The sequence below is a fragment of the Eulemur rufifrons genome, chromosome 7, assembly GCF_041146395.1.
Source record: "Eulemur rufifrons isolate Redbay chromosome 7, OSU_ERuf_1, whole genome shotgun sequence".
Classification (NCBI taxonomy): Eukaryota; Metazoa; Chordata; class Mammalia; order Primates; family Lemuridae; genus Eulemur; species Eulemur rufifrons.
Genome location: NC_090989.1, coordinates 188,190,915 through 188,213,923, shown reverse-complemented (window position 1 = coordinate 188,213,923; position 23,009 = coordinate 188,190,915). Strand labels below are relative to the sequence as shown.

The window sequence follows — 23,009 nt, the reverse complement described above, 5'->3', positions numbered from 1 at the left end:
TGAATGTTACAAACTAGACTAAGACTCCTGAGTATCTAGTGCAGAGAATGTAGCCTTGGCCTGCACACACTCCTGTGTGTCAAGAGACAAACGCAGCTTTGTGGACACCAAAGTGCTTTACAACACAGTGTGGCCACTATCCAGTTACTAGGGACAGGGTAATTACGTGTTCCTTCTGTCACCAGAACAGTTGCACCTGGGGTGATTTCCATAAACAGCTCAACACCAAGGTTGACAACTACTCGGGCAAGAGCAGCAAGTGTAGTTGCCGACACAGTACTAATAATGTAATTTTACACTTAAATAGTACTTTCATGCACACTGCATTTTGGCATACATGATCTAATCTTCACAACAAAACCCTGAACTAAATCTTTCCAAGTTCCAACTGTCACCTGAGAACACCTGAGGCCTGGAGAAATGAAGTAACTCGCTCAGGCTGTAGCCAGTGAGTACCAGTGCCAGGACTCAATCCCCAGACCCCTTTTGAGTGGAAAGCCTTCCAGGACACTGCCCTACCTCAGTGCGAGGGCCTGTGCTGGGGGCCACAATGTCCTATGCTGGCTAACACAAACCCTCCAGGAAAGTTCCCAGGACACCAATGTGCTTAAGTAGAAAGGGCTCGCTCATGGACCTGAAGGCCCCCAGTTCTAGCAAGCCTGTCACCTGACTGGAAAAGAGCTCCCTACCTGGATATGGGATGGAGAGAAGAGTGAAGTCGGCATAGCGCTGGGCTTTGTCCACCTTCTCGGAGGAGGTTACACTACAAGACAGGGACACAAGGTGTTACTGCATCAAAACATACATACACACACACACACCATTACCCAAGTGAGTATTATAATAACTTAAAATGAACCTTCTGCTAAAAAACTATTCTCCAAAATTAAGAATGATTTCCTTCAGCAGTGCCTACTTTGAGCAATTAAGAACAGTAACTTCTCTGTCCCCTACTCCAATATATCAAGCAAGAGGGGCCATTCCCCTTGTAATATTGCAATATGCCTCAACTGGAACCTGAAGTTGCAGAACCACCTTCCACCTAAGCTCCAAAACGCACGCAGTGCAGCCACTCTGCCCCGGGGAGTGGAGTGAGATGAAATCCAAATAAAATAATCTAAGAGACCCTTTCCAGGGGACTCTCTGCTCTACTGTCTTCTCTTACAGTCATCGAGGCCACTTCTGAACGGGGTGACAAAACAGTATCTGAAAAGAAACACTGGGGACTATTCTGACAGATAAAGTGGGAAGGGATAAGGGAACATTCAGATATCTGCAGATAGCTAAGCTCTGACTTTTAGAATAATTAAAAGATAATATTAAAAAACAACAAACAAAATTTTGGAAAAAGTTCCTATAATTTCATCATTCTAACCCAGCTTCCATTTTTTAAAGTTCAGTGTTATTATATGTAGATTTGGTCCATACATGTATATTTTTATAACAGCAGTCACAGAAACAAAATTTGATTTTTGCTCCATTTTAAAAGAGATTCTAATCTACCAGAGATGACACAGAACTTGGAGCCAGGAGGGGGAAAAAAAAAATAAGAGGTTGTGAAAGAGAAGGAGGCAATAGAGCACTGATTAGAGACTCACACTTCCCTTGGTCACTTTATGTACAACCTTGAGCGAGTTACTTTATCTCTCTGCTTCAGTATCTGCAAAAGGGACACTAGCACCTGCCCTGCAGGGCTGTCTGAAGATATAGCGAGAGGATGCACAAAAAGCCCTCGGCAGGAGGCCAGCCCTGCAAGTGTGTACACACTGCCTCCAGCAATTTCACGGTGGGTGCCCTGTACTTACTTCATGCCAAACTTCACCTTCTTGTTCTCCACCATCAGGTCACAGATGTATTTGACCGACAGGTACCGAAGCAGCCTGATATCATAGCCTCTGACCTTATCAAAAAGATGAGTGTCGCCACTTCTGAAATAAAGAGCCAGAAGGAAAAGTTACACAGCGTGTTTGCTCAGAGGAGTTTGAGGGCAGGAGCTCATTTAGGGAAGTATGGATGTCACCAGCAAAAACTGTGTTTCTCTTCTACAGGAGTGGGGGGAGAGGGGCATGGTGGGGTGGTTAGGGAGTGCACACAAGCCAACCGATTCCAGAGAGGGTGCAGGGAAGGTGACTTTCTAAGAGATTACCCAATCTCTGGGATGTATTTCAAAGAGGAGCAATTTGTAGCTGGAAATGGGAAAAGGCTTTCTAGCACTGCTTGACATTAAGCCAGAAGACTCAAGATAATCTGAGTTCTAAAAAGCAGAAAGCTGGTGGCTGATAGAATCTATGAGCTTCCATTAGAGCTGATCTCCCTCTGTCCCCTCTTCATCCCCCATTAATGACCATTTTTAGCCACATGACTTGCTTATAATGTAAGAGATTGAAATTCTTGTAGAGATAAGAGCTTTTAGAACTATCAACTGATTGTGAAATAGCAGCAGGTGAATCTTCTCTACCTAGCAGGCCTATGAAGGAGAAAGATAAATTTTTTCCAATCCTCAGGCTGCCTTTTGATCAGCCATGCAGATATAGGGAAAAGTAGAAAGTATAAAGTCACCATTATTTTTTTTAAAAAAATGTTCATTGCTTTGTTGCCCTAGCAGTCTCCTCACCAAGAACAGTGTATGCTATAGAAGATGACCTGGCTGAGGCCTAAGTTGCCTGATCTTGGGGGAAGAGCCAAACGTTCTTGAGCAAAAGCCAGAGCCGCTGCTTTCAGAGCTAACAGGCAGAACTCGGTCATAGCAAGATGTCCTTTCATGCACCGAGCCATGATTTGAGAAGCTGATCTTACTAGGGTGCTTGTGTGCATTCCAGAGATGCTTGACACCAGTTAAAAGACTTTCCACGTGGTACAGACCATGCAAAGGAGCTTTTCTAAAATATCCTGTAGTACTGTTTTCTAAAAACATTTGGAAAGAGGATATAGGAAGAGTGTGAACCAGCCCATTTCCTCCCTTTACGGGGACTCAAACCACTGTTCTATACCAACGCCTTCTTATGACACCGCTTATGCAGCTGTGCAATTTCTAGTCTCTATATGTGTCTTCCAGGCTAGACCACATGTCTCCTACGTGGGGACTGCAGCCCTTGCCCTGTGTCTCAGTGCCAGGTGTGCTGTGTGAGATCTGGCAGGTTGGTAATCAGCATCCTAGCTGCATACTGAAAGCTCTGTGGGGCTTTAAAAACAAATGCACGTGTCTGGGCCCTATCTCAGACCTGTAGTACCAAGAACCCCAGGAATGGGACCTTTTCTCTGAGATCCTGAGTGCAGCCAGGATGGAGACAGATGCTCAGGTATTTAGGATGAAGCTACCAGACGGACTTCAACAGCCCTATTTCAGGGGCATGAACTTGGCAGATGAGAAGAAAGGAGCCAATCCACTCACATGACCAATGACAAATATATCCTGTCAGTATGAACATGGTCACTGCTGGCCAGACACCCCATCTCCAAAACAAACCCCTGACCACAGCAACCTGGCACTGACCGAAGAGCACAGTCCTCCTCCGTGACGTCCTCCACATCTGCCCAGGCATCATCTGCACCCCCTGCCAGAGAAAGCAGTCTGTCAGCACTGAGGCTGGTGGTATGGGGCTCTGTACAGGGGGTTCCTGCCCAGCCTCCTTCCCCAAGGGTGGGCTGGGCCAATCTGGCTCCACCACCAAGGACACCATATGCCTGGTAGTCTTCTTTATCCTTAAGGTGAATTCCTACTGTCTCCTGGTTCCTGATGAAAGGAAAGCCCCCGGTCTCCACCCAGCTCACTAGGACCCCCAACCTATACCACTGTGGCCATGGGTGGCTATTCTCTACGACTGGGTTCTTGTTCTTAGAGCATGCTGCTCAACATTCACCTGAGAAAAAATAGTTGTAGCCAGAGCGTCCATACAGCTCTCCCCATCCAGCCAGTGTGGCCGACCTGCAAATGTGCTGGGAGAGAAACAGCATTTTCAGGGTCAGATGGTTTTCTGAAGCACGCACAGTTGAAGGAACACCTGGGACTCCTCTGATTCTTCCAGGCCAGCAAAATGGGTCCAGGAGCACTCCCCAAAGCTTTATAAGCATCAAGGCTACCACAGTCAGTCTGAGGATGCCCAGAACTTAATCCACAGCCTCTATCAAGGGAGTCTCTCTCCCAAAGGAGGCGCACCAGCGTCACTACCCGGAATAGATAACATTTGGTGGTTGTTGCACGTGTACCATGTGCTGGGCATGGTAATGAAAAATCCACACCATCTTCTCACTGAATTTTCACAAGCCCATGAGGAAGATGTGGCAGGTGGCATACATTGTTGCTGTTTCACAGACGAAAGAAAGAAAACAGGCACAGGGAGGTTAAGTAATCTGTAAGGTCATACAATGAGGGGTAAGCTGGGATTTGAGCCAAACCCATCTACCCCTAAAGTCTACCTGCTTACCATTATTGAGAACTGTTTAGTGTGCGGGGTGGGGGGCAGTAACTGTGCCTAAATATTCTTTTACCCTTTTCCTCCTCACTGAAGGGATCATTTTAAGAGTTAGAATTCTAGAAACCAGGCAACCGGCATGAACTTCAATATCTAATTCCAAGGCTACACATTCAAATAAATTGTGTTTGATGAGATGCAGTAGGGTGGCGGAAATGGAAGGGGATACTTGGTGACAAGGAAGCAAACCAGCCCAGAGTTTAACTAAAGGCTGGGAGAACACAGCCTCATTATACTAGAGTGGGGGAGCTGCAAGACAAGGGGGGGGGGAGTGCATTTTTGAATGGGTCACATAAGGCGGCAGTATAAAGTGGGTTCCTGGAAGACTGCAGAATGCTGTCTGAAGGCTTCTCCTTCTCTGTCTGCAAAATATCGGAAGAAAACAGTTTTGTGCAACAGGCAAGGGGTGTAGGTGGGCCATTAGGTCACCTGGCTCTCCCTGAGGCAGTAGCAGCCTGGAGGTGAGGCAGGCAATAGAAAAGCAACCTGGATATAGCCTGGGACAGGGCGGGGTATTTTTTTGGTGCTGGGGCAAGACTGGGTTGGATTTGTGGGAAGGTTGTCCTGGAAGCCTATGGAGAAGGATCAGGGCTGGCATTCCTGCCGGCCTAAGCAGGATGCACTCCCAGTGGGGCCCACTTACCTTCCTCTGAGTCTAAAAGCATTTTGAAAATCTGATGAAAATTATCAACTGTCTCCAGAAAAAAATGCACACACCATTGTTTGTATGTATTTCCAGCTCTTAGATTCTCCCAAGTCCATCAGTGAACCCATCTGAGCTCTTGCTTTAAGGGGACTGGCCAAGTAGTGAGGAACAATGAGAGCTTTAGCAGAAAAGGGTGAGGACCCCTAAAATTCTGATGGGAAGGGGGAGGTCTGATTCCCAAGAGGGGGTTCCACTGGCATACATATCATAACCACCCTTCCCCATGCATCCAAGCTGATGGCACCTGACCTCATTTTCCTTTGCATTTTTTCTGTTAAACCTTTTCAGAGCATATACAAACCTTTTTAGGCCGGGCGAGGTGGCTCACGCCTGTAATCCTAGCACTCTGGGAGGCCGAGGCGGGTGGATCGCTCAAGGTCAGGAGTTCGAGACCAGCCTGAGCAAGAGCGAGACCCCGTCTCTACTAAAAATAGAAAGAAACTATATGGACAACTAAAATATATATAGAAAAAATTAGCCGGGCATGGCGGCGCATGCCTGTAGTCCCAGCTACTTGGGAGGCTGAGGCAGAAGGATCTTTTAAGCCCAGGAGTTTGAGGTTGCTGTGAGCTAGGCTGACGCCACGGCACTCTAGCCAGGGCAACAAAGCAAGACTCTGTCTCAAAAAAAAAAAAAAAAAACAAAAACAAAAACAAAAAACAAACCTTTTTAGCTGTTGAGCTTTGAGACACTCTTTCTGCTCCCAATTCTTCTTCCAAATCCCTTCTACTGTCCTTATCTTTTTGGTAAATCAAGGCAGCCAGACCTGGGCCCAGGAAGACTTGTCCACAGTCAGATGGAGAAGAACAAGTGAGTTCTTCGCCAAGTGGTGCACTGGACTCTTTAGGAAGGTTCCAAGCTGGTGCCTGGGGGAAGGGCTCACCCTACTGCAGAGTCTGACATGACACCTGCTCCTTAGCCTCAAGGCTCCAATTCATAATCCATTGTTTCTGCACTTTAAGCTAGCTCCTGACTGAAAAAGCAGATATATCCTGAATGCTCTCCAATTACCTAATGAGGAATGGCCTCCAATTCTGCATATGAAGGATTTGCTAGTATAGTAATCAACTTTGGCACAGAGAATAACAGTGGCCAACCTCTGCTTCCCCTCTTTAAGGGAGAAAGCAAAAAGAAAGATGAACTGTTTTAATTCTCTGAAAGCCAGATACAAGTGTTGTGAGAGACAATGGTATGAGAGAACAACTTACCCTTCAATTCTTGAACTGAGTTTTAAAAAATATTTAATAATATTTTATTTAACCTAACATTCAAATATTTTATCAACATATAATCACTTCAAAAAATATTTTACATTTATATTGTCTTCAAAATCTGATGTGTATTTTACACTTACAGCATATCTAAAGTAGGATGCTAAATTTTCAGCTCTTAAAGGGAAATGTAGTTGTGCCTCAAAATAACATTTTTAACAAAAAAACTTTTACATTGTTTCAGCTTTAAAATTTAAATTGAAATGAAATAGAACATTACATTTAGTTCCTCAGTTGCACTGGCCACACTGAACTGAGTTTTAAAGGAAGCAGGAACCAAGCATTTTTTTTTTTTTTTTTTTTTTTGAGACAGAGTCTCACTCTGTTGCCCAGGCTAGAGTGAGTGCCGTGGCGTCAGCCTAGCTCACAGCAACCTCAAACTCCTGAGCTCAAGCGATCCTCCTGTCTCAGCCTCCCGAGGGCATGCACCACCATGCCCGGCTAATTTTTTCTATATATATTTTTAGCTGTCCATATAATTTCTTTCTATTTTTAGTAGAGATGGGATCTCGCTCTTGCTCAGGCTGGTCTCGAACTCCTGAGCTCAAACGATCCGCCCACCTCGGCCTCCCAGAGTGCTAGGATTACAGGCGTGAGCCACCGCGCCCGGCCTCAAGCATTTCTTAACACATCTTCCTCCCTTCCATTGGTAACAAGACTGCCACCGTCTCACTAGTTCCCAAGTGCCTGCTGTGAGCCACATGCCTGAGGACCAGGCTCCCAGTTCACAACAGTAGCCCCTCTCCTGCCCTTCCTACCTAATCTCCCTCCAACTGCCTGGTCACACATCTGCCTTCTCCACTACTTGAGCTTTTTGGGGGCAAGGACTATCATGTACTAAATCTGTCCCCAGAACCTAGCATGTGGCTGGCCAGCCAGCCTACTGCTGCTTTTATCCAGAGCAGCATCTTCCTCCTGAGCATGGATTTACATGACAGGCACTCTGCTAGGTGCCAGGAGGACAGCAGAGACAGACAGACATTTAAATACACAGTAAGAATGAAGTGTATGCAAGCAGGTATTGAGTGAGCGAGCACTGACTGAGCCAGGGAAGGCCCAGAGGTATGAAACGGCATCACCTACCTGGATGAGAAGGCACAAAGGGAGAAGAAAGCAGGATTAACAGCAAAGCCCTCCTGAACATTCAGAAATGCCAAAACTTCCTCACACCAACCCCTTGAAACAACTCATCACCACCCCTTTGCGATCAGTTGGCCCAGGGCTCTTTCCTCACAGGCCAGCCTAGGATGTATGAGTTAATCTGCCAAACAGCTTCCCTACTAGACTAAGCCCCAAGAATCTGAAGCTGTTTAGTGTGGCATTTCCCAAATGCATTCAGCAAAGTTCCTTATGCATGGTCTACAGACAAAGGAGAAGCACCAGACTTGACAAAGCTACATAGGCCTCTCTATTACAGGACTTCTCAAAGCCTCAACTATGTTAACATACACATTAGTGTACTTTATGAACTGGAGGTTAGGCTGAATCCAGTATGTAGTACTTTTCATTCTTATTTGACAAGGAATGCTTTTCAAAAGTGCATCCTTAAACAGCTGTTCTATGGAACACACTTTGGGAAACATTGGTTGAAGTATTTCCAATGCAACTTCTAGTGACAAACACTGTGCTTTACACTGGAACTCCAATAACTTCCAGGAATGTGAAAACTTTCCAAAGGGGTATCAAACTGCTTTAAGAAGATCATTTTCTGGGATCTAACTTCCATACATACTTTTCCCTAAAACTGATCTGTCCAAGAAAGCCTTTGGCAGAGTCTCCTTTCCTACTTCCCCTTTCCCAATTATCCTTCTCCCACCTTTACAAAAGAAAGGCACGCCAGGAACTGAGACAACACTCAAACTTGCCTCCACTCTGCCCTGTCCTCCCCTCCACTGCTAAGGCACTCAGAGATCTGCTAAGGGTGAGGATGCACCCCCGCTTTCCTCCCCTTTTCTGGGCTCCCTGGACTTTAGTCCACTTCTCTTGTTCCAATTTTCTCCAAAATGCTACTTGCATTCTTTGTTTCTCTGCTCAAAAATCACAATGGCAAACACAAACTCCATTGATAGATGTTCAGCCTCCTTCATTCAACCCCCTCCATCCTCTGCCCTGACTCGTACCCTCTGCTCCAGTGATGGAGGCCTCCTGGCCGTCTCTTGTGCCCCCTCAGTGCCTTTTCCAATGCTGTATCACCTACTTGGAACACTCCCCTTCCCTTCCTGTCAATCAGCATCCTGCTTGTCCTCCAACACTCTCAAGCCATGTCCTGCTCTCTTGAGGCCTTTGGGCAGTCTGTCAATCACACATTGCCCTCTTTGGTGAGTTCCTCCTACACCACACTATGCAACTCTAAATTATAGTGCACATGGGTTCACATTCCAGCACTCTTGCTATGTAAAATAAACTTGGGGAAGTTATTTAACCACTTTAAGCCTTCATTTCTTTTGCAATAAAATGGGAACATCCTGTACACCAAAAGAAAACAAGACAGGTAAAAATGAGGCCATACTGGGGAGCCTAATTAACAATAGCCCCCTTTTGCTCTGTGAGGGTAAGGATTTTTGTCCTGACCCACATGGAGCTTATATTTTTTGTGCTTTGCATGCTGATGTATCTCAAGGCCTGAAGTCGTGCCTGGAATACAATACATGCTCAGTAATTACTTGGTGAATTATATGATTGAAAGAACAGTGTATTAACTCACTTGATTTAATCTACTCCAAAACCCTTTGAAATAGGTATGATTATTATCCTCATTTATTTTATTTTTTTTTTTTGAGACAGAGTCTTGCTCTGTTGCCTGGGCTAGAGTGCCGTGGCTAGCTCACAACAACCTCAAACTACTGGGCTCAAACAATCCTTCTGTCTCAGCCTCCCGAGTAGCTGGGACTACAGGCATGTGCCACCATGCCTGGCTAATTTTTTTTTCTATATATTTTTAGTTGTCTGGCTAATTTCTTTCTACTTTCAGTAGAGACAGGGTCTCGCTCTTGCTCAAGCTGGTCTTGAACGCCTGAACTCGAGTGATCCTCCCACCTCGGCCTCCCAGAGTGCTAGGATTATAGGCGTGAGCCATGGCGCCTGGCCTATTATCCCCATTTTATTGAAGAGGAAACTGAGGCCTTGCACAAGCAAGAAGTAACAGAGCTAGGATCTGAACCCAGGCTGTCTAGCTCCAGAACACAGATACCATGGTACTCTGGTGTGACTATCCCTTCCCTACCTACAATCATCCTTCAATCAGAATTAGTCAGTTTTTCTGGCCTGTTTCCCATAGCACCAGGTACCCAGTAACCACCAACCCCTTGCCTGGGAAATGCCGAGAACAAAAAGATCCTACACTTCGCATTAATTCTGTTACCCTAGAAGAGTCTCAGAGTGTGAGGCTATGTTATGGGCCTTACCTTGCCCTTGAACAGGATTACTGGGCAAACAAACCGTCCTCTGCACCTGGCCATCTTGCTTCGGTTGATGAGGTCTTGCAACTTGCTCACCTGCACGGTGCTCTCAAACCTAACACACAGGTAAGAGAGAGAGGTCAGGCTGACTTCTAAGTGGGCATTTTGTATACATGTGTTTCTTCACACAGACCCCATTCTAGGTCTGTATACATGTGTAAGAATACTCATTTGAAATTTAATAAATGCTGTAATTCCTAAATTCTAGATCATTGATATAATTTTTTCTGGGAAATGGAAGAAGTGCTAATTATAGGTATTAAGATTTAAGTCATCCTGATTTCTGAACATTTAAGATGGAAAAAAAGCAAGCTAAACTGAACACATAGGATATAAAATTCAGAAATATACAGAACCCAATTTCAATTATGTCTAGGGTATCCAGGTCTTCCAGGGAAAGACCTGTTGCCCTGGGGAGACCCTCTGGAAATAATAGGGCTATTTTTTTTTTTTTTTTTTTGAGACAGAGTCTCACTCTGTTGCCCGGGCTAGAGTGAGTGCCGTGGCATCAGCCTAGCTCACAGCAACCTCAAACTCCTGGGCTTAAGCGATCCTACTGCCTCAGCCTCCCGAGTAGCTGGGACTACAGGCATGTGCCACCATGCCCGGCTAATTTTTTGTATATATATATATTTTAGTTGTCCATATAATTTCTTTCTATTTTTAGTAGAGACGGGGTCTCACTCTTGCTCAGGCTGATCTCGAACTCCTGACCTCGAGCGATCCACCCGCCTCGGCCTCCCAGAGTGCTAGGATTACAGGCGTGAGCCACCGCGCCCGGCCAAATAGGGCTATTTTTATTATCTTTTAGGGGGCAAGATGAGATGAAGTCTTATGGTTTACATGAAGTTTCTGATATCTCAACATTCCAACCATCTTAACAGTCCAAATAGCCAACAGGGCAGGGAACACTGGGGCAAAGGAGGTAAAAGAGAAGCTACTTGTGGCACCCGGAAGCACAGTAGTTAATGCACCAGATTCGGTAAGGGAGCTCCTTGAACATGAAAGAGTCATGTTTCAAAATGAGCCCCAGCAAGTCACACCCATAACAAATCATGCTTCCCTAAAATAAGGGTCTACTCTCACAGACTCGCGTCCCAACTCTTAGCAAAGGTGTCACATTAGCCCGTCAGAATCTCTGGTAGCAAGAGAAACAAGCGGCAGTAAAGTTAGAGTAGGGAGCTTTCTCCACTATGCAGGGTAATTGAGTAGAACAGAGGCAAGATGCTAATGTTCCTTCCTTAAAAGAGTTGAGCTTTCAGGCCAAGTCCTAGAGGCAATTTAATCCCTTCCACATCCTAATCCTTCTAGGGATCTGTGTGTTACTGTACAGCTCCTCATGTACACATGCACACAAATAGTGTTTCGGAAGGAATAAATCAGCAACTCCCACAAATCTGTGGTACCTTTTTAAATGTACTCGGATGCTGTTGGGGTTAATAAAAACATAGTTATCCCTTGGTATACATAGGTATACAAGACCCCTGGGTATAACAAAATCCAAGTATACACAAGTCCCACAGTTGGCCCTGTAGAACACGTGTATATGAAATGTTGGCCCTCTATATACTCGAGTTTCGCATCCTACCAATATTGTATTTTCTTTCTTTTTTTTAAAAAGTCTTTAAGTGTTTGTACGAGTAGAACACACGTGGGTCTGGTCAGCGAGGCAGGTGAGGCCAAGAGATAACCAGGGGACCATGTAAATAGAAAGAAAAAACAAGGGCCCTGAGAGGTCACACCAAGAAGTCTCCAGAGACCAGCCAAGTGAAGTGGAGGCACTGTGGAAGTAGTAGGAGCTATAGTAATAAACTAAGGAAGAGAGCAAAAAATTGTAAGAGAACAGGATGAATGAAACTTAATACAGAAACAAGGTCAAAAGGACCCAACGATATATTGGAAACGGAGTACTACAGTAGGAAAAATCTTAAATAGCTCTTTGTTTTGAGCCAGTGTACCCAGGAAGAAAAAAGTACTACTATGAGAAATAAGTAACACCTGAAGAGGAGCAGGTTAAGAAAAATTGAGGCATTCACTTTAGATGGTTATCTTTGAGGAAATACCACAGGATATTCCTCTGAAGATGCCCAGCAGGTAGCTGAACAAATGAAACTGGAGCTCAGGAATGAAACCCAGCTGTGCCACCTTGCTCAAAATCTCCACATTCTGGAATCCTCCTTCCTGACCATTGCCTTCTGTCCTCTACCACTTGCCCTTCCTCACTCATGCTGAATCTCCTACATGACCCAATCTGTGGATCTAAGTTACTAAGGTCAGGTTCCAAACTGGCAGCCCACACACATTGTTTCACCCAGAGAATGTACTGAATTTTTTGTGAATTAGTTGTCAACATTTAAAAATTTTGAGAGTTCATATAAATTTCAACTTCCAGCTTCTCTTAAAAACTAGAAATATCTGAGAGAAAAAGTGATCCCATGTTCCCACGTGGAAACAGTAAGATGAAGCTGAACAGCAGCTGACACTGTTAGGGAAAGAGCTTGGCTGGTCTCTGGAGACATCCAAGTGTGACCTCTCAGGGCCCTTGCTTCTTCCCTCCATCTACATAGTCCACCAGCCATCTCCCAGCCCCAACCACTTCCCCTCCCAGTCCACACCCACATGTACTCCAATCATACAAACATGCAAGGACCACGGTGCTTGCACAAGGTTCATGGAGCAGGAGAAACAAAGTTGAAAAGAATGCATTCTCTGCCCTGTCCACCCTCGTCAGCTTCACATCCAGCCACACCAGCATACTCTCCATCCCGCCAGCCACACATGCTTTCCCTACTTCTAGGCCTTTGCACATGCTGTTGCCTCTGCCCCCAAAGCTAGGCACAACCCCTCTTCTCCCTAATCATACTTCAGTTTCAAATGACATTTCCTCATAGAGGCCCTCCCAGATTCCCCATAGTAGCCTAGAATGATCCTCTTTGTATGTCCTCCATAGCTCTTTCTCTTTCTTGTATTATTCTTTCCCCATGTCTATCTCTAAGACCAGGACGTCATCCTGTTCACCAATGGAGTTCCTGCCTCTTGCGCAGCTAGTCAAGCACTTCCATAAAACTCACGACATCTCCTAGGCATGTGTGTTTCCAACATGGCCCATCTTGCTATGTTCCCCCAGTTCACTTCCTCCACTCCTGCTTCAAAAGAAAAAGGCTATTAGACACCGTCTTCTTAAACTTAAAATGGTTTTAAGCAGGAAGTGACTAAATTAAATTTACGATGTTAAAAGATTATGCTGCTGACAGCAGAGTGGAGAATAAAAGGAGAAAGAAGTGGATACAGGGAGTCCTGCCCAGTACATACTATTCCAGTTCTAGAAGAACTTAGATTCTATACGTTTAACAGCAGTTTTTCAGTTACCGTATTTCATGACACTCTCCACGTCTTCATACATATAATGGCAGACTACCTCGAAAACTCCAGACCCAGCTGTGCTCCATGAGCCACGTTCAGTACTGTTCACTCTGCCCCACTGTGTGCAGGACCCCGAGACCCCAAACTCCCTCAGACTCTCCCAGTTGGGTCCAGTGCCACACTTGACACTGGGTGACAGGCAACCAAGCCTGTCCTACCTGAAATCGCACACGGGCCATTCTGGAGCCAATGGTTCTTTGGAGGACCAAGAAGAGGACGAAAGCAACAGGGTACCAAGAGGAGGATAGCTAACGAGAGGGGAGCAAAAAGGAGGAGAAACCATGAAATGCGATGCCAAGCCAGGGAACTGAGGACAAGAATAGGAAACAAGGTTTACCGAAGCAAATATTCTAACACTCCCACTACAGCTTTCCTCAGGGCTTAAACTACCGGCTTTAAATGAGTCATACAACAAAGAAAACACCTTATTCCTGCAGTACTATATCTTCAATCAGCTTCTGGTTAAAAAAAAAAAATCCATGTATAAGTGGATCCTCACAGTTCACATGCATTTTAAGGGTTAACTGTACAGAGTTTAAAAATTGCTGAATTCTTAGTAAAAATATATCTATAAATGTCAGTAGACGCATTTTGAGAATAACTACTACCAGGTGGGTATCTGAAATTGAAGTTAAAAAGGGGTCTGCAAATAAAAACCAGGAACAATAGTTTGATGATCTTGGAAAGAGAACAAAGGGGTATAAGAAGAGGACTTAAAAGCTTCCCAAGGTGTATTTTTCTGTTAAGATGTAATTTTTGCAATTAAAATTTTTTTCTGCCAGGCATGGTGGCTCACGTCTATAATCCTAGCACTCTGGGAGGCCGAGGTGGAAGGATCACCTGAGTTCAGGAGTTAAAGACCAGCCTGAGCAAGAGCGAGACCCCGTCTCTACTAAAAATAGAAAGATTATATGGACAGCTAAAAATATATATAGAAAAATTAGCCAGGCATGGTGGTGCATGCCTGTAGTCACAGCTACTTGGGAGGCTGAGGCAGTAGGATCACTTGAGCTCAGGAGTTTGAGGTTGCTGTGAGCTAGGCTGACGCCACGGCACTCTAGCCCAGGCAACAGAGTGAGAGTCTGTCTCAAAAAAATAAAAAATAAAAATAACAAAAATAAAAGGGCCATAGGGTGGCACAGGGCCACCAGCCAGCCCTGAATGCACACAGCTCACTGAGAACCAGAGTGCTGCTGCTTTTTCAGTTTCTCTAGGAAATAAAAAGGCACTTCATTATGAGACAAATGACTTCATTTCTTTAAGAGATGGGGTCTCACTATGATAACCAGGCTGGACTTGTACTCCTGGGTTCAAGCAATCCTCCTGCCTCAGCTTCCCAAGTAGCTAGGACTACAGGCGCATGCCACCATGCCCAACCAAGCCTAATCAAATTCAGACTCCACAAGAATATAAAATAGGGGACACATATAGTAGCTTTTTCCCCACCTACTAGTGGCCCCAGGCCATTTTCACAGATCTGGTCAGCACCATCTGTTGCAACCAACTCTCACTTAGCTTGAAGCCAGTAGCTCACTGTGGACCCTAAAATGCCTTAAAACTGCATTTGATTCTCTCAGCCTGAATCATTTTATTCGGCAAACTCTACTCAAAAGCAAGGTGAAGAACATGCCAACATTTCCTTCCAAGGGGCTCTGAGCTGTCTTTTAATGTAAAGACACACCTTTCCTTGTTAGGCTTGGTAGTCGTTTACTTTTCTGGTTCCCCCCTACTCAAAGACCCAATTCAGTTTCTATTTTCTCACTAGTTCCCAGTTTTCTTACCTCTTGTCCTTATGATCCTTTTATTGCAGTTCTAAGCACAGAACTGTGTCTGTCATGGTACTCAAATTTGAATGAATAAATATTGGATTACATATTTATGTTTGTAATTTATGCAGGAAAATTTCTGGCAAGATGTTATCAGGTTCTTCTGATATTTATTTTAATTAATTTATTGTAGAGACATGGTCATCCAGGCTGGAGTGTACTGGTGTAATCACAGCTCACTGCAGCCTCAAACTCCTGGGCTTCAAGTGATCCTCCTGCCTCAGCCTCCTAAGTTGCTAGGACTACAGGCACAAGTTATTGCATCCGGCTAATTTTTTTTTCTTTTTAGAGACAGGGTCTTGCTATGTTGCCCAGGCTGGTCTTGAACTCCTGGGCGTAAGTGATCCTCCCATCTTGGCCTCCTGAGTAACTGGGACTATAGGCATGTACCATGGCACCCTGTTTTAATATTCATTTAATTGCATTATTTGACTGGATTTTATCTTTATGAGCATTACACACAAAACTATTTTCAAATAAAGAAGAAAATGCCATTCTCAGATAACTTCTAAAGGGAAGCTTTCCCAGACCAGCACCCACACTTCCCAAACTAGGTTGGTTTTTCATACTAAGTGTGCCCAAAACTTCCTGAGATAGATGTTACTGCTGCTACTTAACAGACACGAGGGACAAAGCAGGGCTAACAGACACATTATCTCAGTTAGTCCTTATTTGCCCTATTTTACAGATGAGGCAGGTGAGGTAAAATCACTTTCCCAAGCTGGCTGTGGTGGTGTGCACCTATACTCCCAGCTATTTTGGAAGCTCACTTGAGGCCGGGAGTTTAAGACTAGCCTGGGCAACATAGGAAACCGAAACCCTGTTTCTGGGAGGAAAAAAAAAAAAAGATGACAAAACCCTAAAAAGAAATCACTGTCCCAAAGCCACAGAACAGATATGCAAGGCAGTTGAGATTTTAAGTCCTGATGGGCAGCCACTGAGCCCATGGTTTTAAACCACTGTCTCCCAATGCCTCAACTGTACTTCCCCTAATTCTGGCTTTTGTTATACTGTTATAGCTTATTTATTGGTCTCTGTTACCTACTAGACCTAAAGGTAAAGACTTCATTTACCTGGCTTCTAACCGGATCTCCGGGGTCTACCACGTAGCAACAAGTCAATGAACACTTGTTGACAAATATGTCTTGCTGTTTATTAATTCTTGTCCAGGCTTCTATTCCCAGATGATGGGCAGAATTGGGGAGGTTCATTAACAGGACAAAACCACTTCCTGAGTCCAGTTCTACCCTTTTTTTTTTTTTTTGAAACAGAGTCTCACTTTGTTGTCCGGGCTAGAGAGCTGTGGCGTCAGCCTAGCTCACAGCAATCTCAAACTCCTGGGCTCAAGCAATCCTACTGCCTCAGCCTCCCACGTAGCTGGGACTACAGGCATGCACCACCATGCCCGGCTAATTTTTTCTATGTATATTTTTAGTTGTCCAGTTAATTTCTTTTTATTTTTTTAGTAGACATGGGGTCTTGCTCTTGCTCAGGCTGGTTTTGAACACCTGAGCTCAAACAATCCACCCACCTCAGCCTCCCAGAGTGCTAGGATTACAGGCGTGAGCCACCACTCGCAGTCCCAGTTCTACCTTTTTAAACTCAGTCAAATTAGCGTCATCAGTAACATCCAAGAAAGCTATGTAAAGAGGCAAAAAAATTCTATCGCTTCCCAAACATACCAAAGCTCCCTTTCCTTCAACAAATAGGCATCACCCACTCAGTATCACTTCAATACCACTTCAAGGCCTTGCAAAGAGTGAAAGTAAAAACAAACTCCAATAACTCCTCTAAGGTTAAGGATGTTCCACAGTGGCCTGGGACATGAGGTCCTGCTAGACAAGGCAGGGGAGCCGTGGTGGTAAAAGGAAGAAAAGGCAGACAGGTGGATAGAGTCAGGAAACCGGGCTTTTAACCCCACTCCACTGAACCCCTCAGTGATCTTGGGCAAAGGCAAGATACTTCTCTGGGCTTCGACTTTCTATGGGGGTGATACTGTCTTCTTCACTGACTGTATTGCAGGACTTAAGTAAACTAGTGGATGAAACCCTAACACCTGCCAAACGGTAGGCACTCAACAAATGTTAGTTTCCTTCTCTTTAAGGGATCAACACTGAACTTGTTTCCTTCCAGGAAAAGCTTCTGTGAGGCAATCAAGACCGAGTTCCTCAATGTACCATTACTAAAGGGTGGTTTGGCATCAGCTGGGAGCTTGTTAGAAAATGCCGAATCTTGGGCCCCATCCCAGATCTACTGAATCAGATTCTGCATTGTAACAAGATCGCAGGTGATTCACTTACAAAGTCAAGGTAGAGAAGAACCACTTTGACTACAACTGAGCCTAGTATCAGAATGCCATATGGACACAGAGGTAAAACCACCAGCCAGCAGTGAAGAGGGTGGAAAAGGAAGGGCAAGGCAAAAAAAGAATTCTTTGTTTAGAAACTTTAGCTTAAAGATTTACAGAAGGTAAGTTTACCTAACTCTGGAAGGAGGAGTTAGGAAGAGATAAATTCTATAAATAATGGAGCCACAAAAAAGTCCAATTCTTTAGGCTTAGAGAGCCCTGGAGTTCTTAGGTTGTACAACTGAGAATGTCATACAATTTTTAAGACCCACATACAAGAGTCATTGCATTTATTTTCTTAGGGAACCCCATTATAACCGTGTGAGATGGGCACTCCTCACTTTACAGATGAGGAAACTAAGGCTTAGTCCTCAAACTCCTCTGACCTGGTTGTTCCTGCTTGTAAGCCTTCTCTGGCTGCCAGTGGCTGCCAGCAGCAGTTCTTAAGCTATAGCATATGCAAGACATCTAGGGAACTCTCTGAGAATGTAGATTCTAGAAATTCTGATTCAGAAGGTCCAGGAGAGGCCTTAGAATCTATAATTTTAATAAGTGCTCAGGGGATACTGGCACATTGACACCCACGTACAATCCACAAGGCCACACTCCTTGGCCTGATGATCAAGACCCTATACTAGGCCGGGCGCGGTGGCTCACGCCTGTAATCCTAGCACTCTGGGAGGCCGAGGTGGGAGGATCATTTGAGCTCAGGAGTTTGAGACCAGCCTGAGCAAGAGTGAGACCCCATCTCTACTAAAAATAGAAAGAAATTATATGGACAGCTAAAAATATATATAGAAAAAAATTAGCTGGGCATGGTGGCGCATGCCTGTAGTCCCAGCTACTCGGGAGGCTGAGGCAGGAGGATCACTTGAACCCAGGAGTTTGAGGTTGCTGTGAGCAAGGCTGACGCCACGGTACTCTAGCCTGGGCAACAGAGTAAAACTCTGCCTCAAAAACAAACAAAAAAAAAAAAAACAAACACGACCCTATACTATAGGAATCTGTCTTCAGAAAAAGAAAAAAAAGAAAAAAAAATTTTTTAAAGAAAAAAAGAAATAAATGTATAAAAAATTTGAAAAAAGGCTGGGCGCGGTGGCTCACGACTGTAATCCTAGCACTCTGGGAGGCCCAGGCGGGTGGATCTCTCGAGGTCAGGAGTTCAAGACCAGCCTGAGCAAGAGCGAGACCCTGTCTCTACTAAAAATAGAAAGAAATTATCTGGCCAACTAAAATTATATATAGAAAAAATTAGCTGGGCATGGTGGCACATGCCTGTAGTCCCAGCTACTCGGGAGGCTGAGGCAGTAGGATCACTTAAGCCGAGGAGTTTGAGGTTGCTGTGAGCTAGGCTGACACCACGGCACTTACTCTAGCCTGGGCAACAAAGAAGAGACTCTGTCTCAAAAAAAAAAAAAAAAAAAAAAAGACCCTATCTATTAATACTTGGTCCCTAAGGACATTTCAGGGAAACTCTTCTAATCCCTCCAATTCCAGGTCAAAAGGCTCTGGCTTTTAACTTCACTTAAGTTAAAGACACACACACCCCAGGCGGAATTAACTATTCTCCAGGTTTGCCTACAGCAGTTAAAGTGCACTGGAATCACCTGGGTATCTTGTTACGCTGTGACTCTAATTCAGTGGCTCTGGAGCCTTAGAATCTGAGTTGCTAACAAGTTACTGGGTGCACTGACAGCCTTGCAGTAGCAAGGGGCTGCTGAACTTTGCAGCCTGGCTCTACTGTAGTACTCATCACAACATTGCATCCACAGGGCCAGGATTTCACAGATATTGTTGACAACAGCTCCTGGAATTTCCTTAAAATCAGTAGCAAGCAGGGAGACTAGGGGAACAAACTTGGGGATCCACATGAAGTATTTCCTGGGGCCTCAATGCTGTGATTAGCTATTAGTGTCAAACAACTACCACCATATACTAACTACCTATGGGCCACACCCTGCACCAGATGCTTGGTGTTTGCTCTGGTATGAACTGTTATCCCACAGAAAGCAACCAGGCTTCATAGGCTCTCAATACATGGTAGCTCTTATTTCTAATTCTTACAATTAACATGTCACAGGCTTATATCAGCAACATTTATCATCAGGACTGTACTAGCCATTATTCTAGAATTTTAATTAGTCCTTTTTTTTTTTTTGAGACAGAGTCTCACTTTGTTGCCCAGGCTAGAGTGAGTGCCATGGCGTCAGCCTAGCTCACAGCAACCTCAAACTCCTGAGCTCAAGGGATCCTGCTGTCTCAGCCTCCCGAGTAGTTGGGACTACAGGCATGCACCACCATGCCTGGCTAATTTTTTCTATATATATTTTTAGCTGTCCATATAATTTCTTTCTATTTTTAGTAGAGATGGGGTCTCGCTCTTGCTCAGGCTGGTCTCGAACTCCTGAGCTCAAACGATCTGCCCACCTTGGCCTCCCAGAGTGCTAGGATTACAGGCGTGAGCCACCATGCCCGGCCTTAATTAGTCCTTAAAGGACTAATAAACATGAAGTAGAGAATTATCAATGAGAAGACTAAGGACAAAGAAGTTAAATGACTTGTCCAGCATCAGTTACACAACCAGTAAGTGGGGCAGCCAAGATGTAAACTCAAGCAGTCTGGATTCCAGACCTTAGGGCTCTTAAGTGATACATATGGCAACCACTCTTAAGCCTGTCTTAACACAGCATACCTCCCACCCACACTCTAAAAAAAGGACACTGATGTTCATTCAGAAAGGTGAAGTGTGAAGTCAGCTGTCTTAGGACAATGAGTTCTAGGGTGGAAATGACAGAGAAATCCAGGGCTGTGACTCTCAACACCTCATCCTATGAGGTGCCACTTTACCAACCTAACTTGTCCAATCCTGAAATAAACAAACATGCCAGTAAGGCTTAACAAATGGGAAAAGTGAGTCTGCCCTGCTAGGCCTCCCCAGATAGGCACACTATGGTCGCATGATGCTCACGTATCTTTCTCCTTCTCAGAACTTTCATACTCCAGGAACACGATGTGCCGGGGGTAGTGGCCACAGATATCTCCATTCACGTTTGGAATCACGCTGAAACAGTAGTCTCGGCCAAACAGCTCCAGACATCTCTTCTCAATGCGCTCAACCTGTACAGAGGAGGAGACCTAAACATAAAGAAGATTCTGGGGTTCCGAGGGTGAGAATTAGACACTCGATGACCTGGAGAGGTCCCTAGGAATGACATGCCTCTATGACTATTATTCAATGCTGAGAAGAGACAGGATGCTGAGTCCCAGGCCCTACATGCAGTTCATTAACCCATATGTGGTCTGCTTCAGGAAGGACCCTGACCTCCTCACCACTGCATCTGAAATTGTGGGCGTTGAGCACTTGGGGGAGAGGATTACAGCTTTCATTAGATTCAAAGGGGTCCACAGCTCATAAAATGTTAAGAACTCTTGCTCCAGGTTACTGTAACTGGCATTAATCCATAATTTTTCCTTGGTGCCAGATTCGTCCCCATACTCCAGCTACACACTAGTACCTAGATACTCTAGTCAGTGCAATCAGTAAAAGCTGAAAACAGAGCTGTCTCCTTATATGCCACCATTTGGTTACGAAATAGAAAAAACAGCTCCCCCTAAAATTGATCTTGTTTTGTTCACAGTTCAGAGGAAAACCCACTAGAAAAAAAGCAAAAGACCTATAACATCTCAAGAAGTTTGCAAGAGATCAGGAGGCCAGAGAGGCATTAAAGCCAGCTTCAGTGGAAATCAGGTGTAATTTATGACAACCCTAATCTTTAGGGGTATGTATAGGATGAAAGAGGGGTCCAGAAAAACCAATGACTCAGCCAGGAATGGTGGCTCATGCCTGTAAACCCAGCACTCTGGGAGGCTGAGGCGGGAGAATGGCTTCAGGTCAGGAGTTCGAGACCAGCCTCAGCAAGAACGAGACCCCGGTCTCTACTAAAAATAGAAAGAAATTAACCAGACAACTAAAATAGAAAAAATTAGCTGGGCATGGTGGCACATGCCTGTACTCCCAGCTACTCATGAGGCTGAGGCAGGAGGATCGCTTGAGCCCAGGAGTTTGAGGTTGCAGTGAGCTGGGCTGACGCCATAGCACTCCAGCCTGGCAACAGAGCGAGACTCTGTCTCAAAAAAAAAAAAGAAAGAAAGAAACAAAAAGAAAAGAAAGAAAAAGAAAAACCACTGACTCAAAAGGCCCTTCTGTACTCTAAAGACCAATGAGGAAGAAAAAACTCACAGTGCCTTAAATTAGGGATCCTCAAATTTGAAGGCACATGAGTATCATTAAGAAGCCTATTAGAAATGCAAATTCCAAGTTTCCACCCCCAGAAATTCTGACTCAGTAGGACTGGGTGGGACTAAGGAATCTTTATTTTTAAAAAGTACCCCAGATGATGCTCTGAAAAATACTTGGTCATTTGGACAGTGAGGGACCTTCAGCCTCACTGAAGTCTTCCCTGTATTACCTAAAGACTCACAAATACCAACTATAGCATATCCCAGTATAGGTCTCTGCAGCCAAATCAGTTTTGTGGCTCAGGATGGAGCAGAATCCCGCCGGATAACCTGATGCTAAAGCTCCCAAATCCATGTGGGGAATAAGAAATGGCAGGGTCACTAAGATTCCCACTGGACTGCCAGCCAGTGCTTGGGGTGAAAATGGTCTGACCACACCAGAAGCCTTCCAGATCTGGTCAGAAGACGACTGAGGGGGAATCCCAAGGGGAGGAAAGAGGATCAGAAACTTGCTTTTGATAAGGAACTGAGAGGCAGTGTGGGTTGTCTTCCTGTTCTACGGGGGAAGGAAAAGGATGGGCCCAAGTCATGCAGCAACCTTATAAGGAGACAATCCACTGGACTGGGTTCATCTCTTGACTCCATTCTGACCTCTGGCCCAGAGGAATCGTTTATCTAGTTTTACTTAGATTTGGTGGCTTTTGCCCAGACACGACCCCTCCTAAAACAACTGAAGCAGGAGAACAACGCTTCCTTAGTTCTCCCTTTCTAATCTTTGAACCTGGTCCCTCAGCTCTGATGCCTGACCTCCAAACACCCCGCCTCAAACAAAAAGAGCCGCTTTGCTGGGCTCACTCTGTCCCTTTTATGGTTTTCAAGGCCGACCCTTACTCTCCGGTTCCAGAGCCTGGAGAACTCCCTTCTCCAGGAACTCTCCCTTTCCTCAGCAGGAAAGTCCTACTCCTACATTCCTCGGACCCTTGACCTCAGTCTTTACTCTGTCAGGAGCCTTCTCCAGCTCCTCGCCCCTCTGGGTTCACCTTAGAGCCGCCGGTCCCACTGCCGTCCTTGGCCCGATACTGAGTCCGGGAGAACTCCTCCAGCAGCTCCCCGAGCCCCGGCTCCTGCGGCGGCGGATTGCCGGAAGATGCCGAGGACCCCACCGAGGCGGCGGCTCTAGTGCCGGCCATGGCCCAGCCCGCGTCCCCTCAGTGAACCTCAGGCCGGCCCATGGCACCTGGCGGGACAGACTCCAGCTCCGGAACCT

The 23,009-nt window shown here is 45.2% G+C and overlaps 1 protein-coding gene across 35 annotated transcripts in view; it reads right to left on the bottom strand.

The window, feature by feature from the left end:
* MTMR14 (myotubularin related protein 14) overlaps positions 1–23,009 on the bottom strand; it is a 50,151-nt gene extending 27,142 nt beyond the window's left edge. For 8 of the 35 annotated variants that reach the window (XM_069476063.1, XM_069476068.1, XM_069476072.1 and 5 more), the window contains exons 1-7: positions 22,783–23,009; positions 20,472–20,620; positions 9,854–9,962; positions 3,861–3,936; positions 3,494–3,554; positions 1,806–1,928; positions 690–763 (exon numbers count right to left, since the gene is read on the bottom strand). In XM_069476063.1, the coding sequence (XP_069332164.1) occupies positions 690–763; positions 1,806–1,928; positions 3,494–3,554; positions 3,861–3,936; positions 9,854–9,962; positions 20,472–20,620; positions 22,783–22,932 (742 nt within the window). In that variant the 5' untranslated portion in view covers positions 22,933–23,009. Of the gene's footprint in view, positions 1–689; positions 764–1,805; positions 1,929–3,493; positions 3,555–3,860; positions 3,937–9,853; positions 9,963–20,471; positions 20,639–22,782 lie in introns of all 35 variants that reach the window. The other 27 variants (XM_069476080.1, XM_069476088.1, XM_069476094.1 and 24 more) reach the window with 10 other exon arrangements.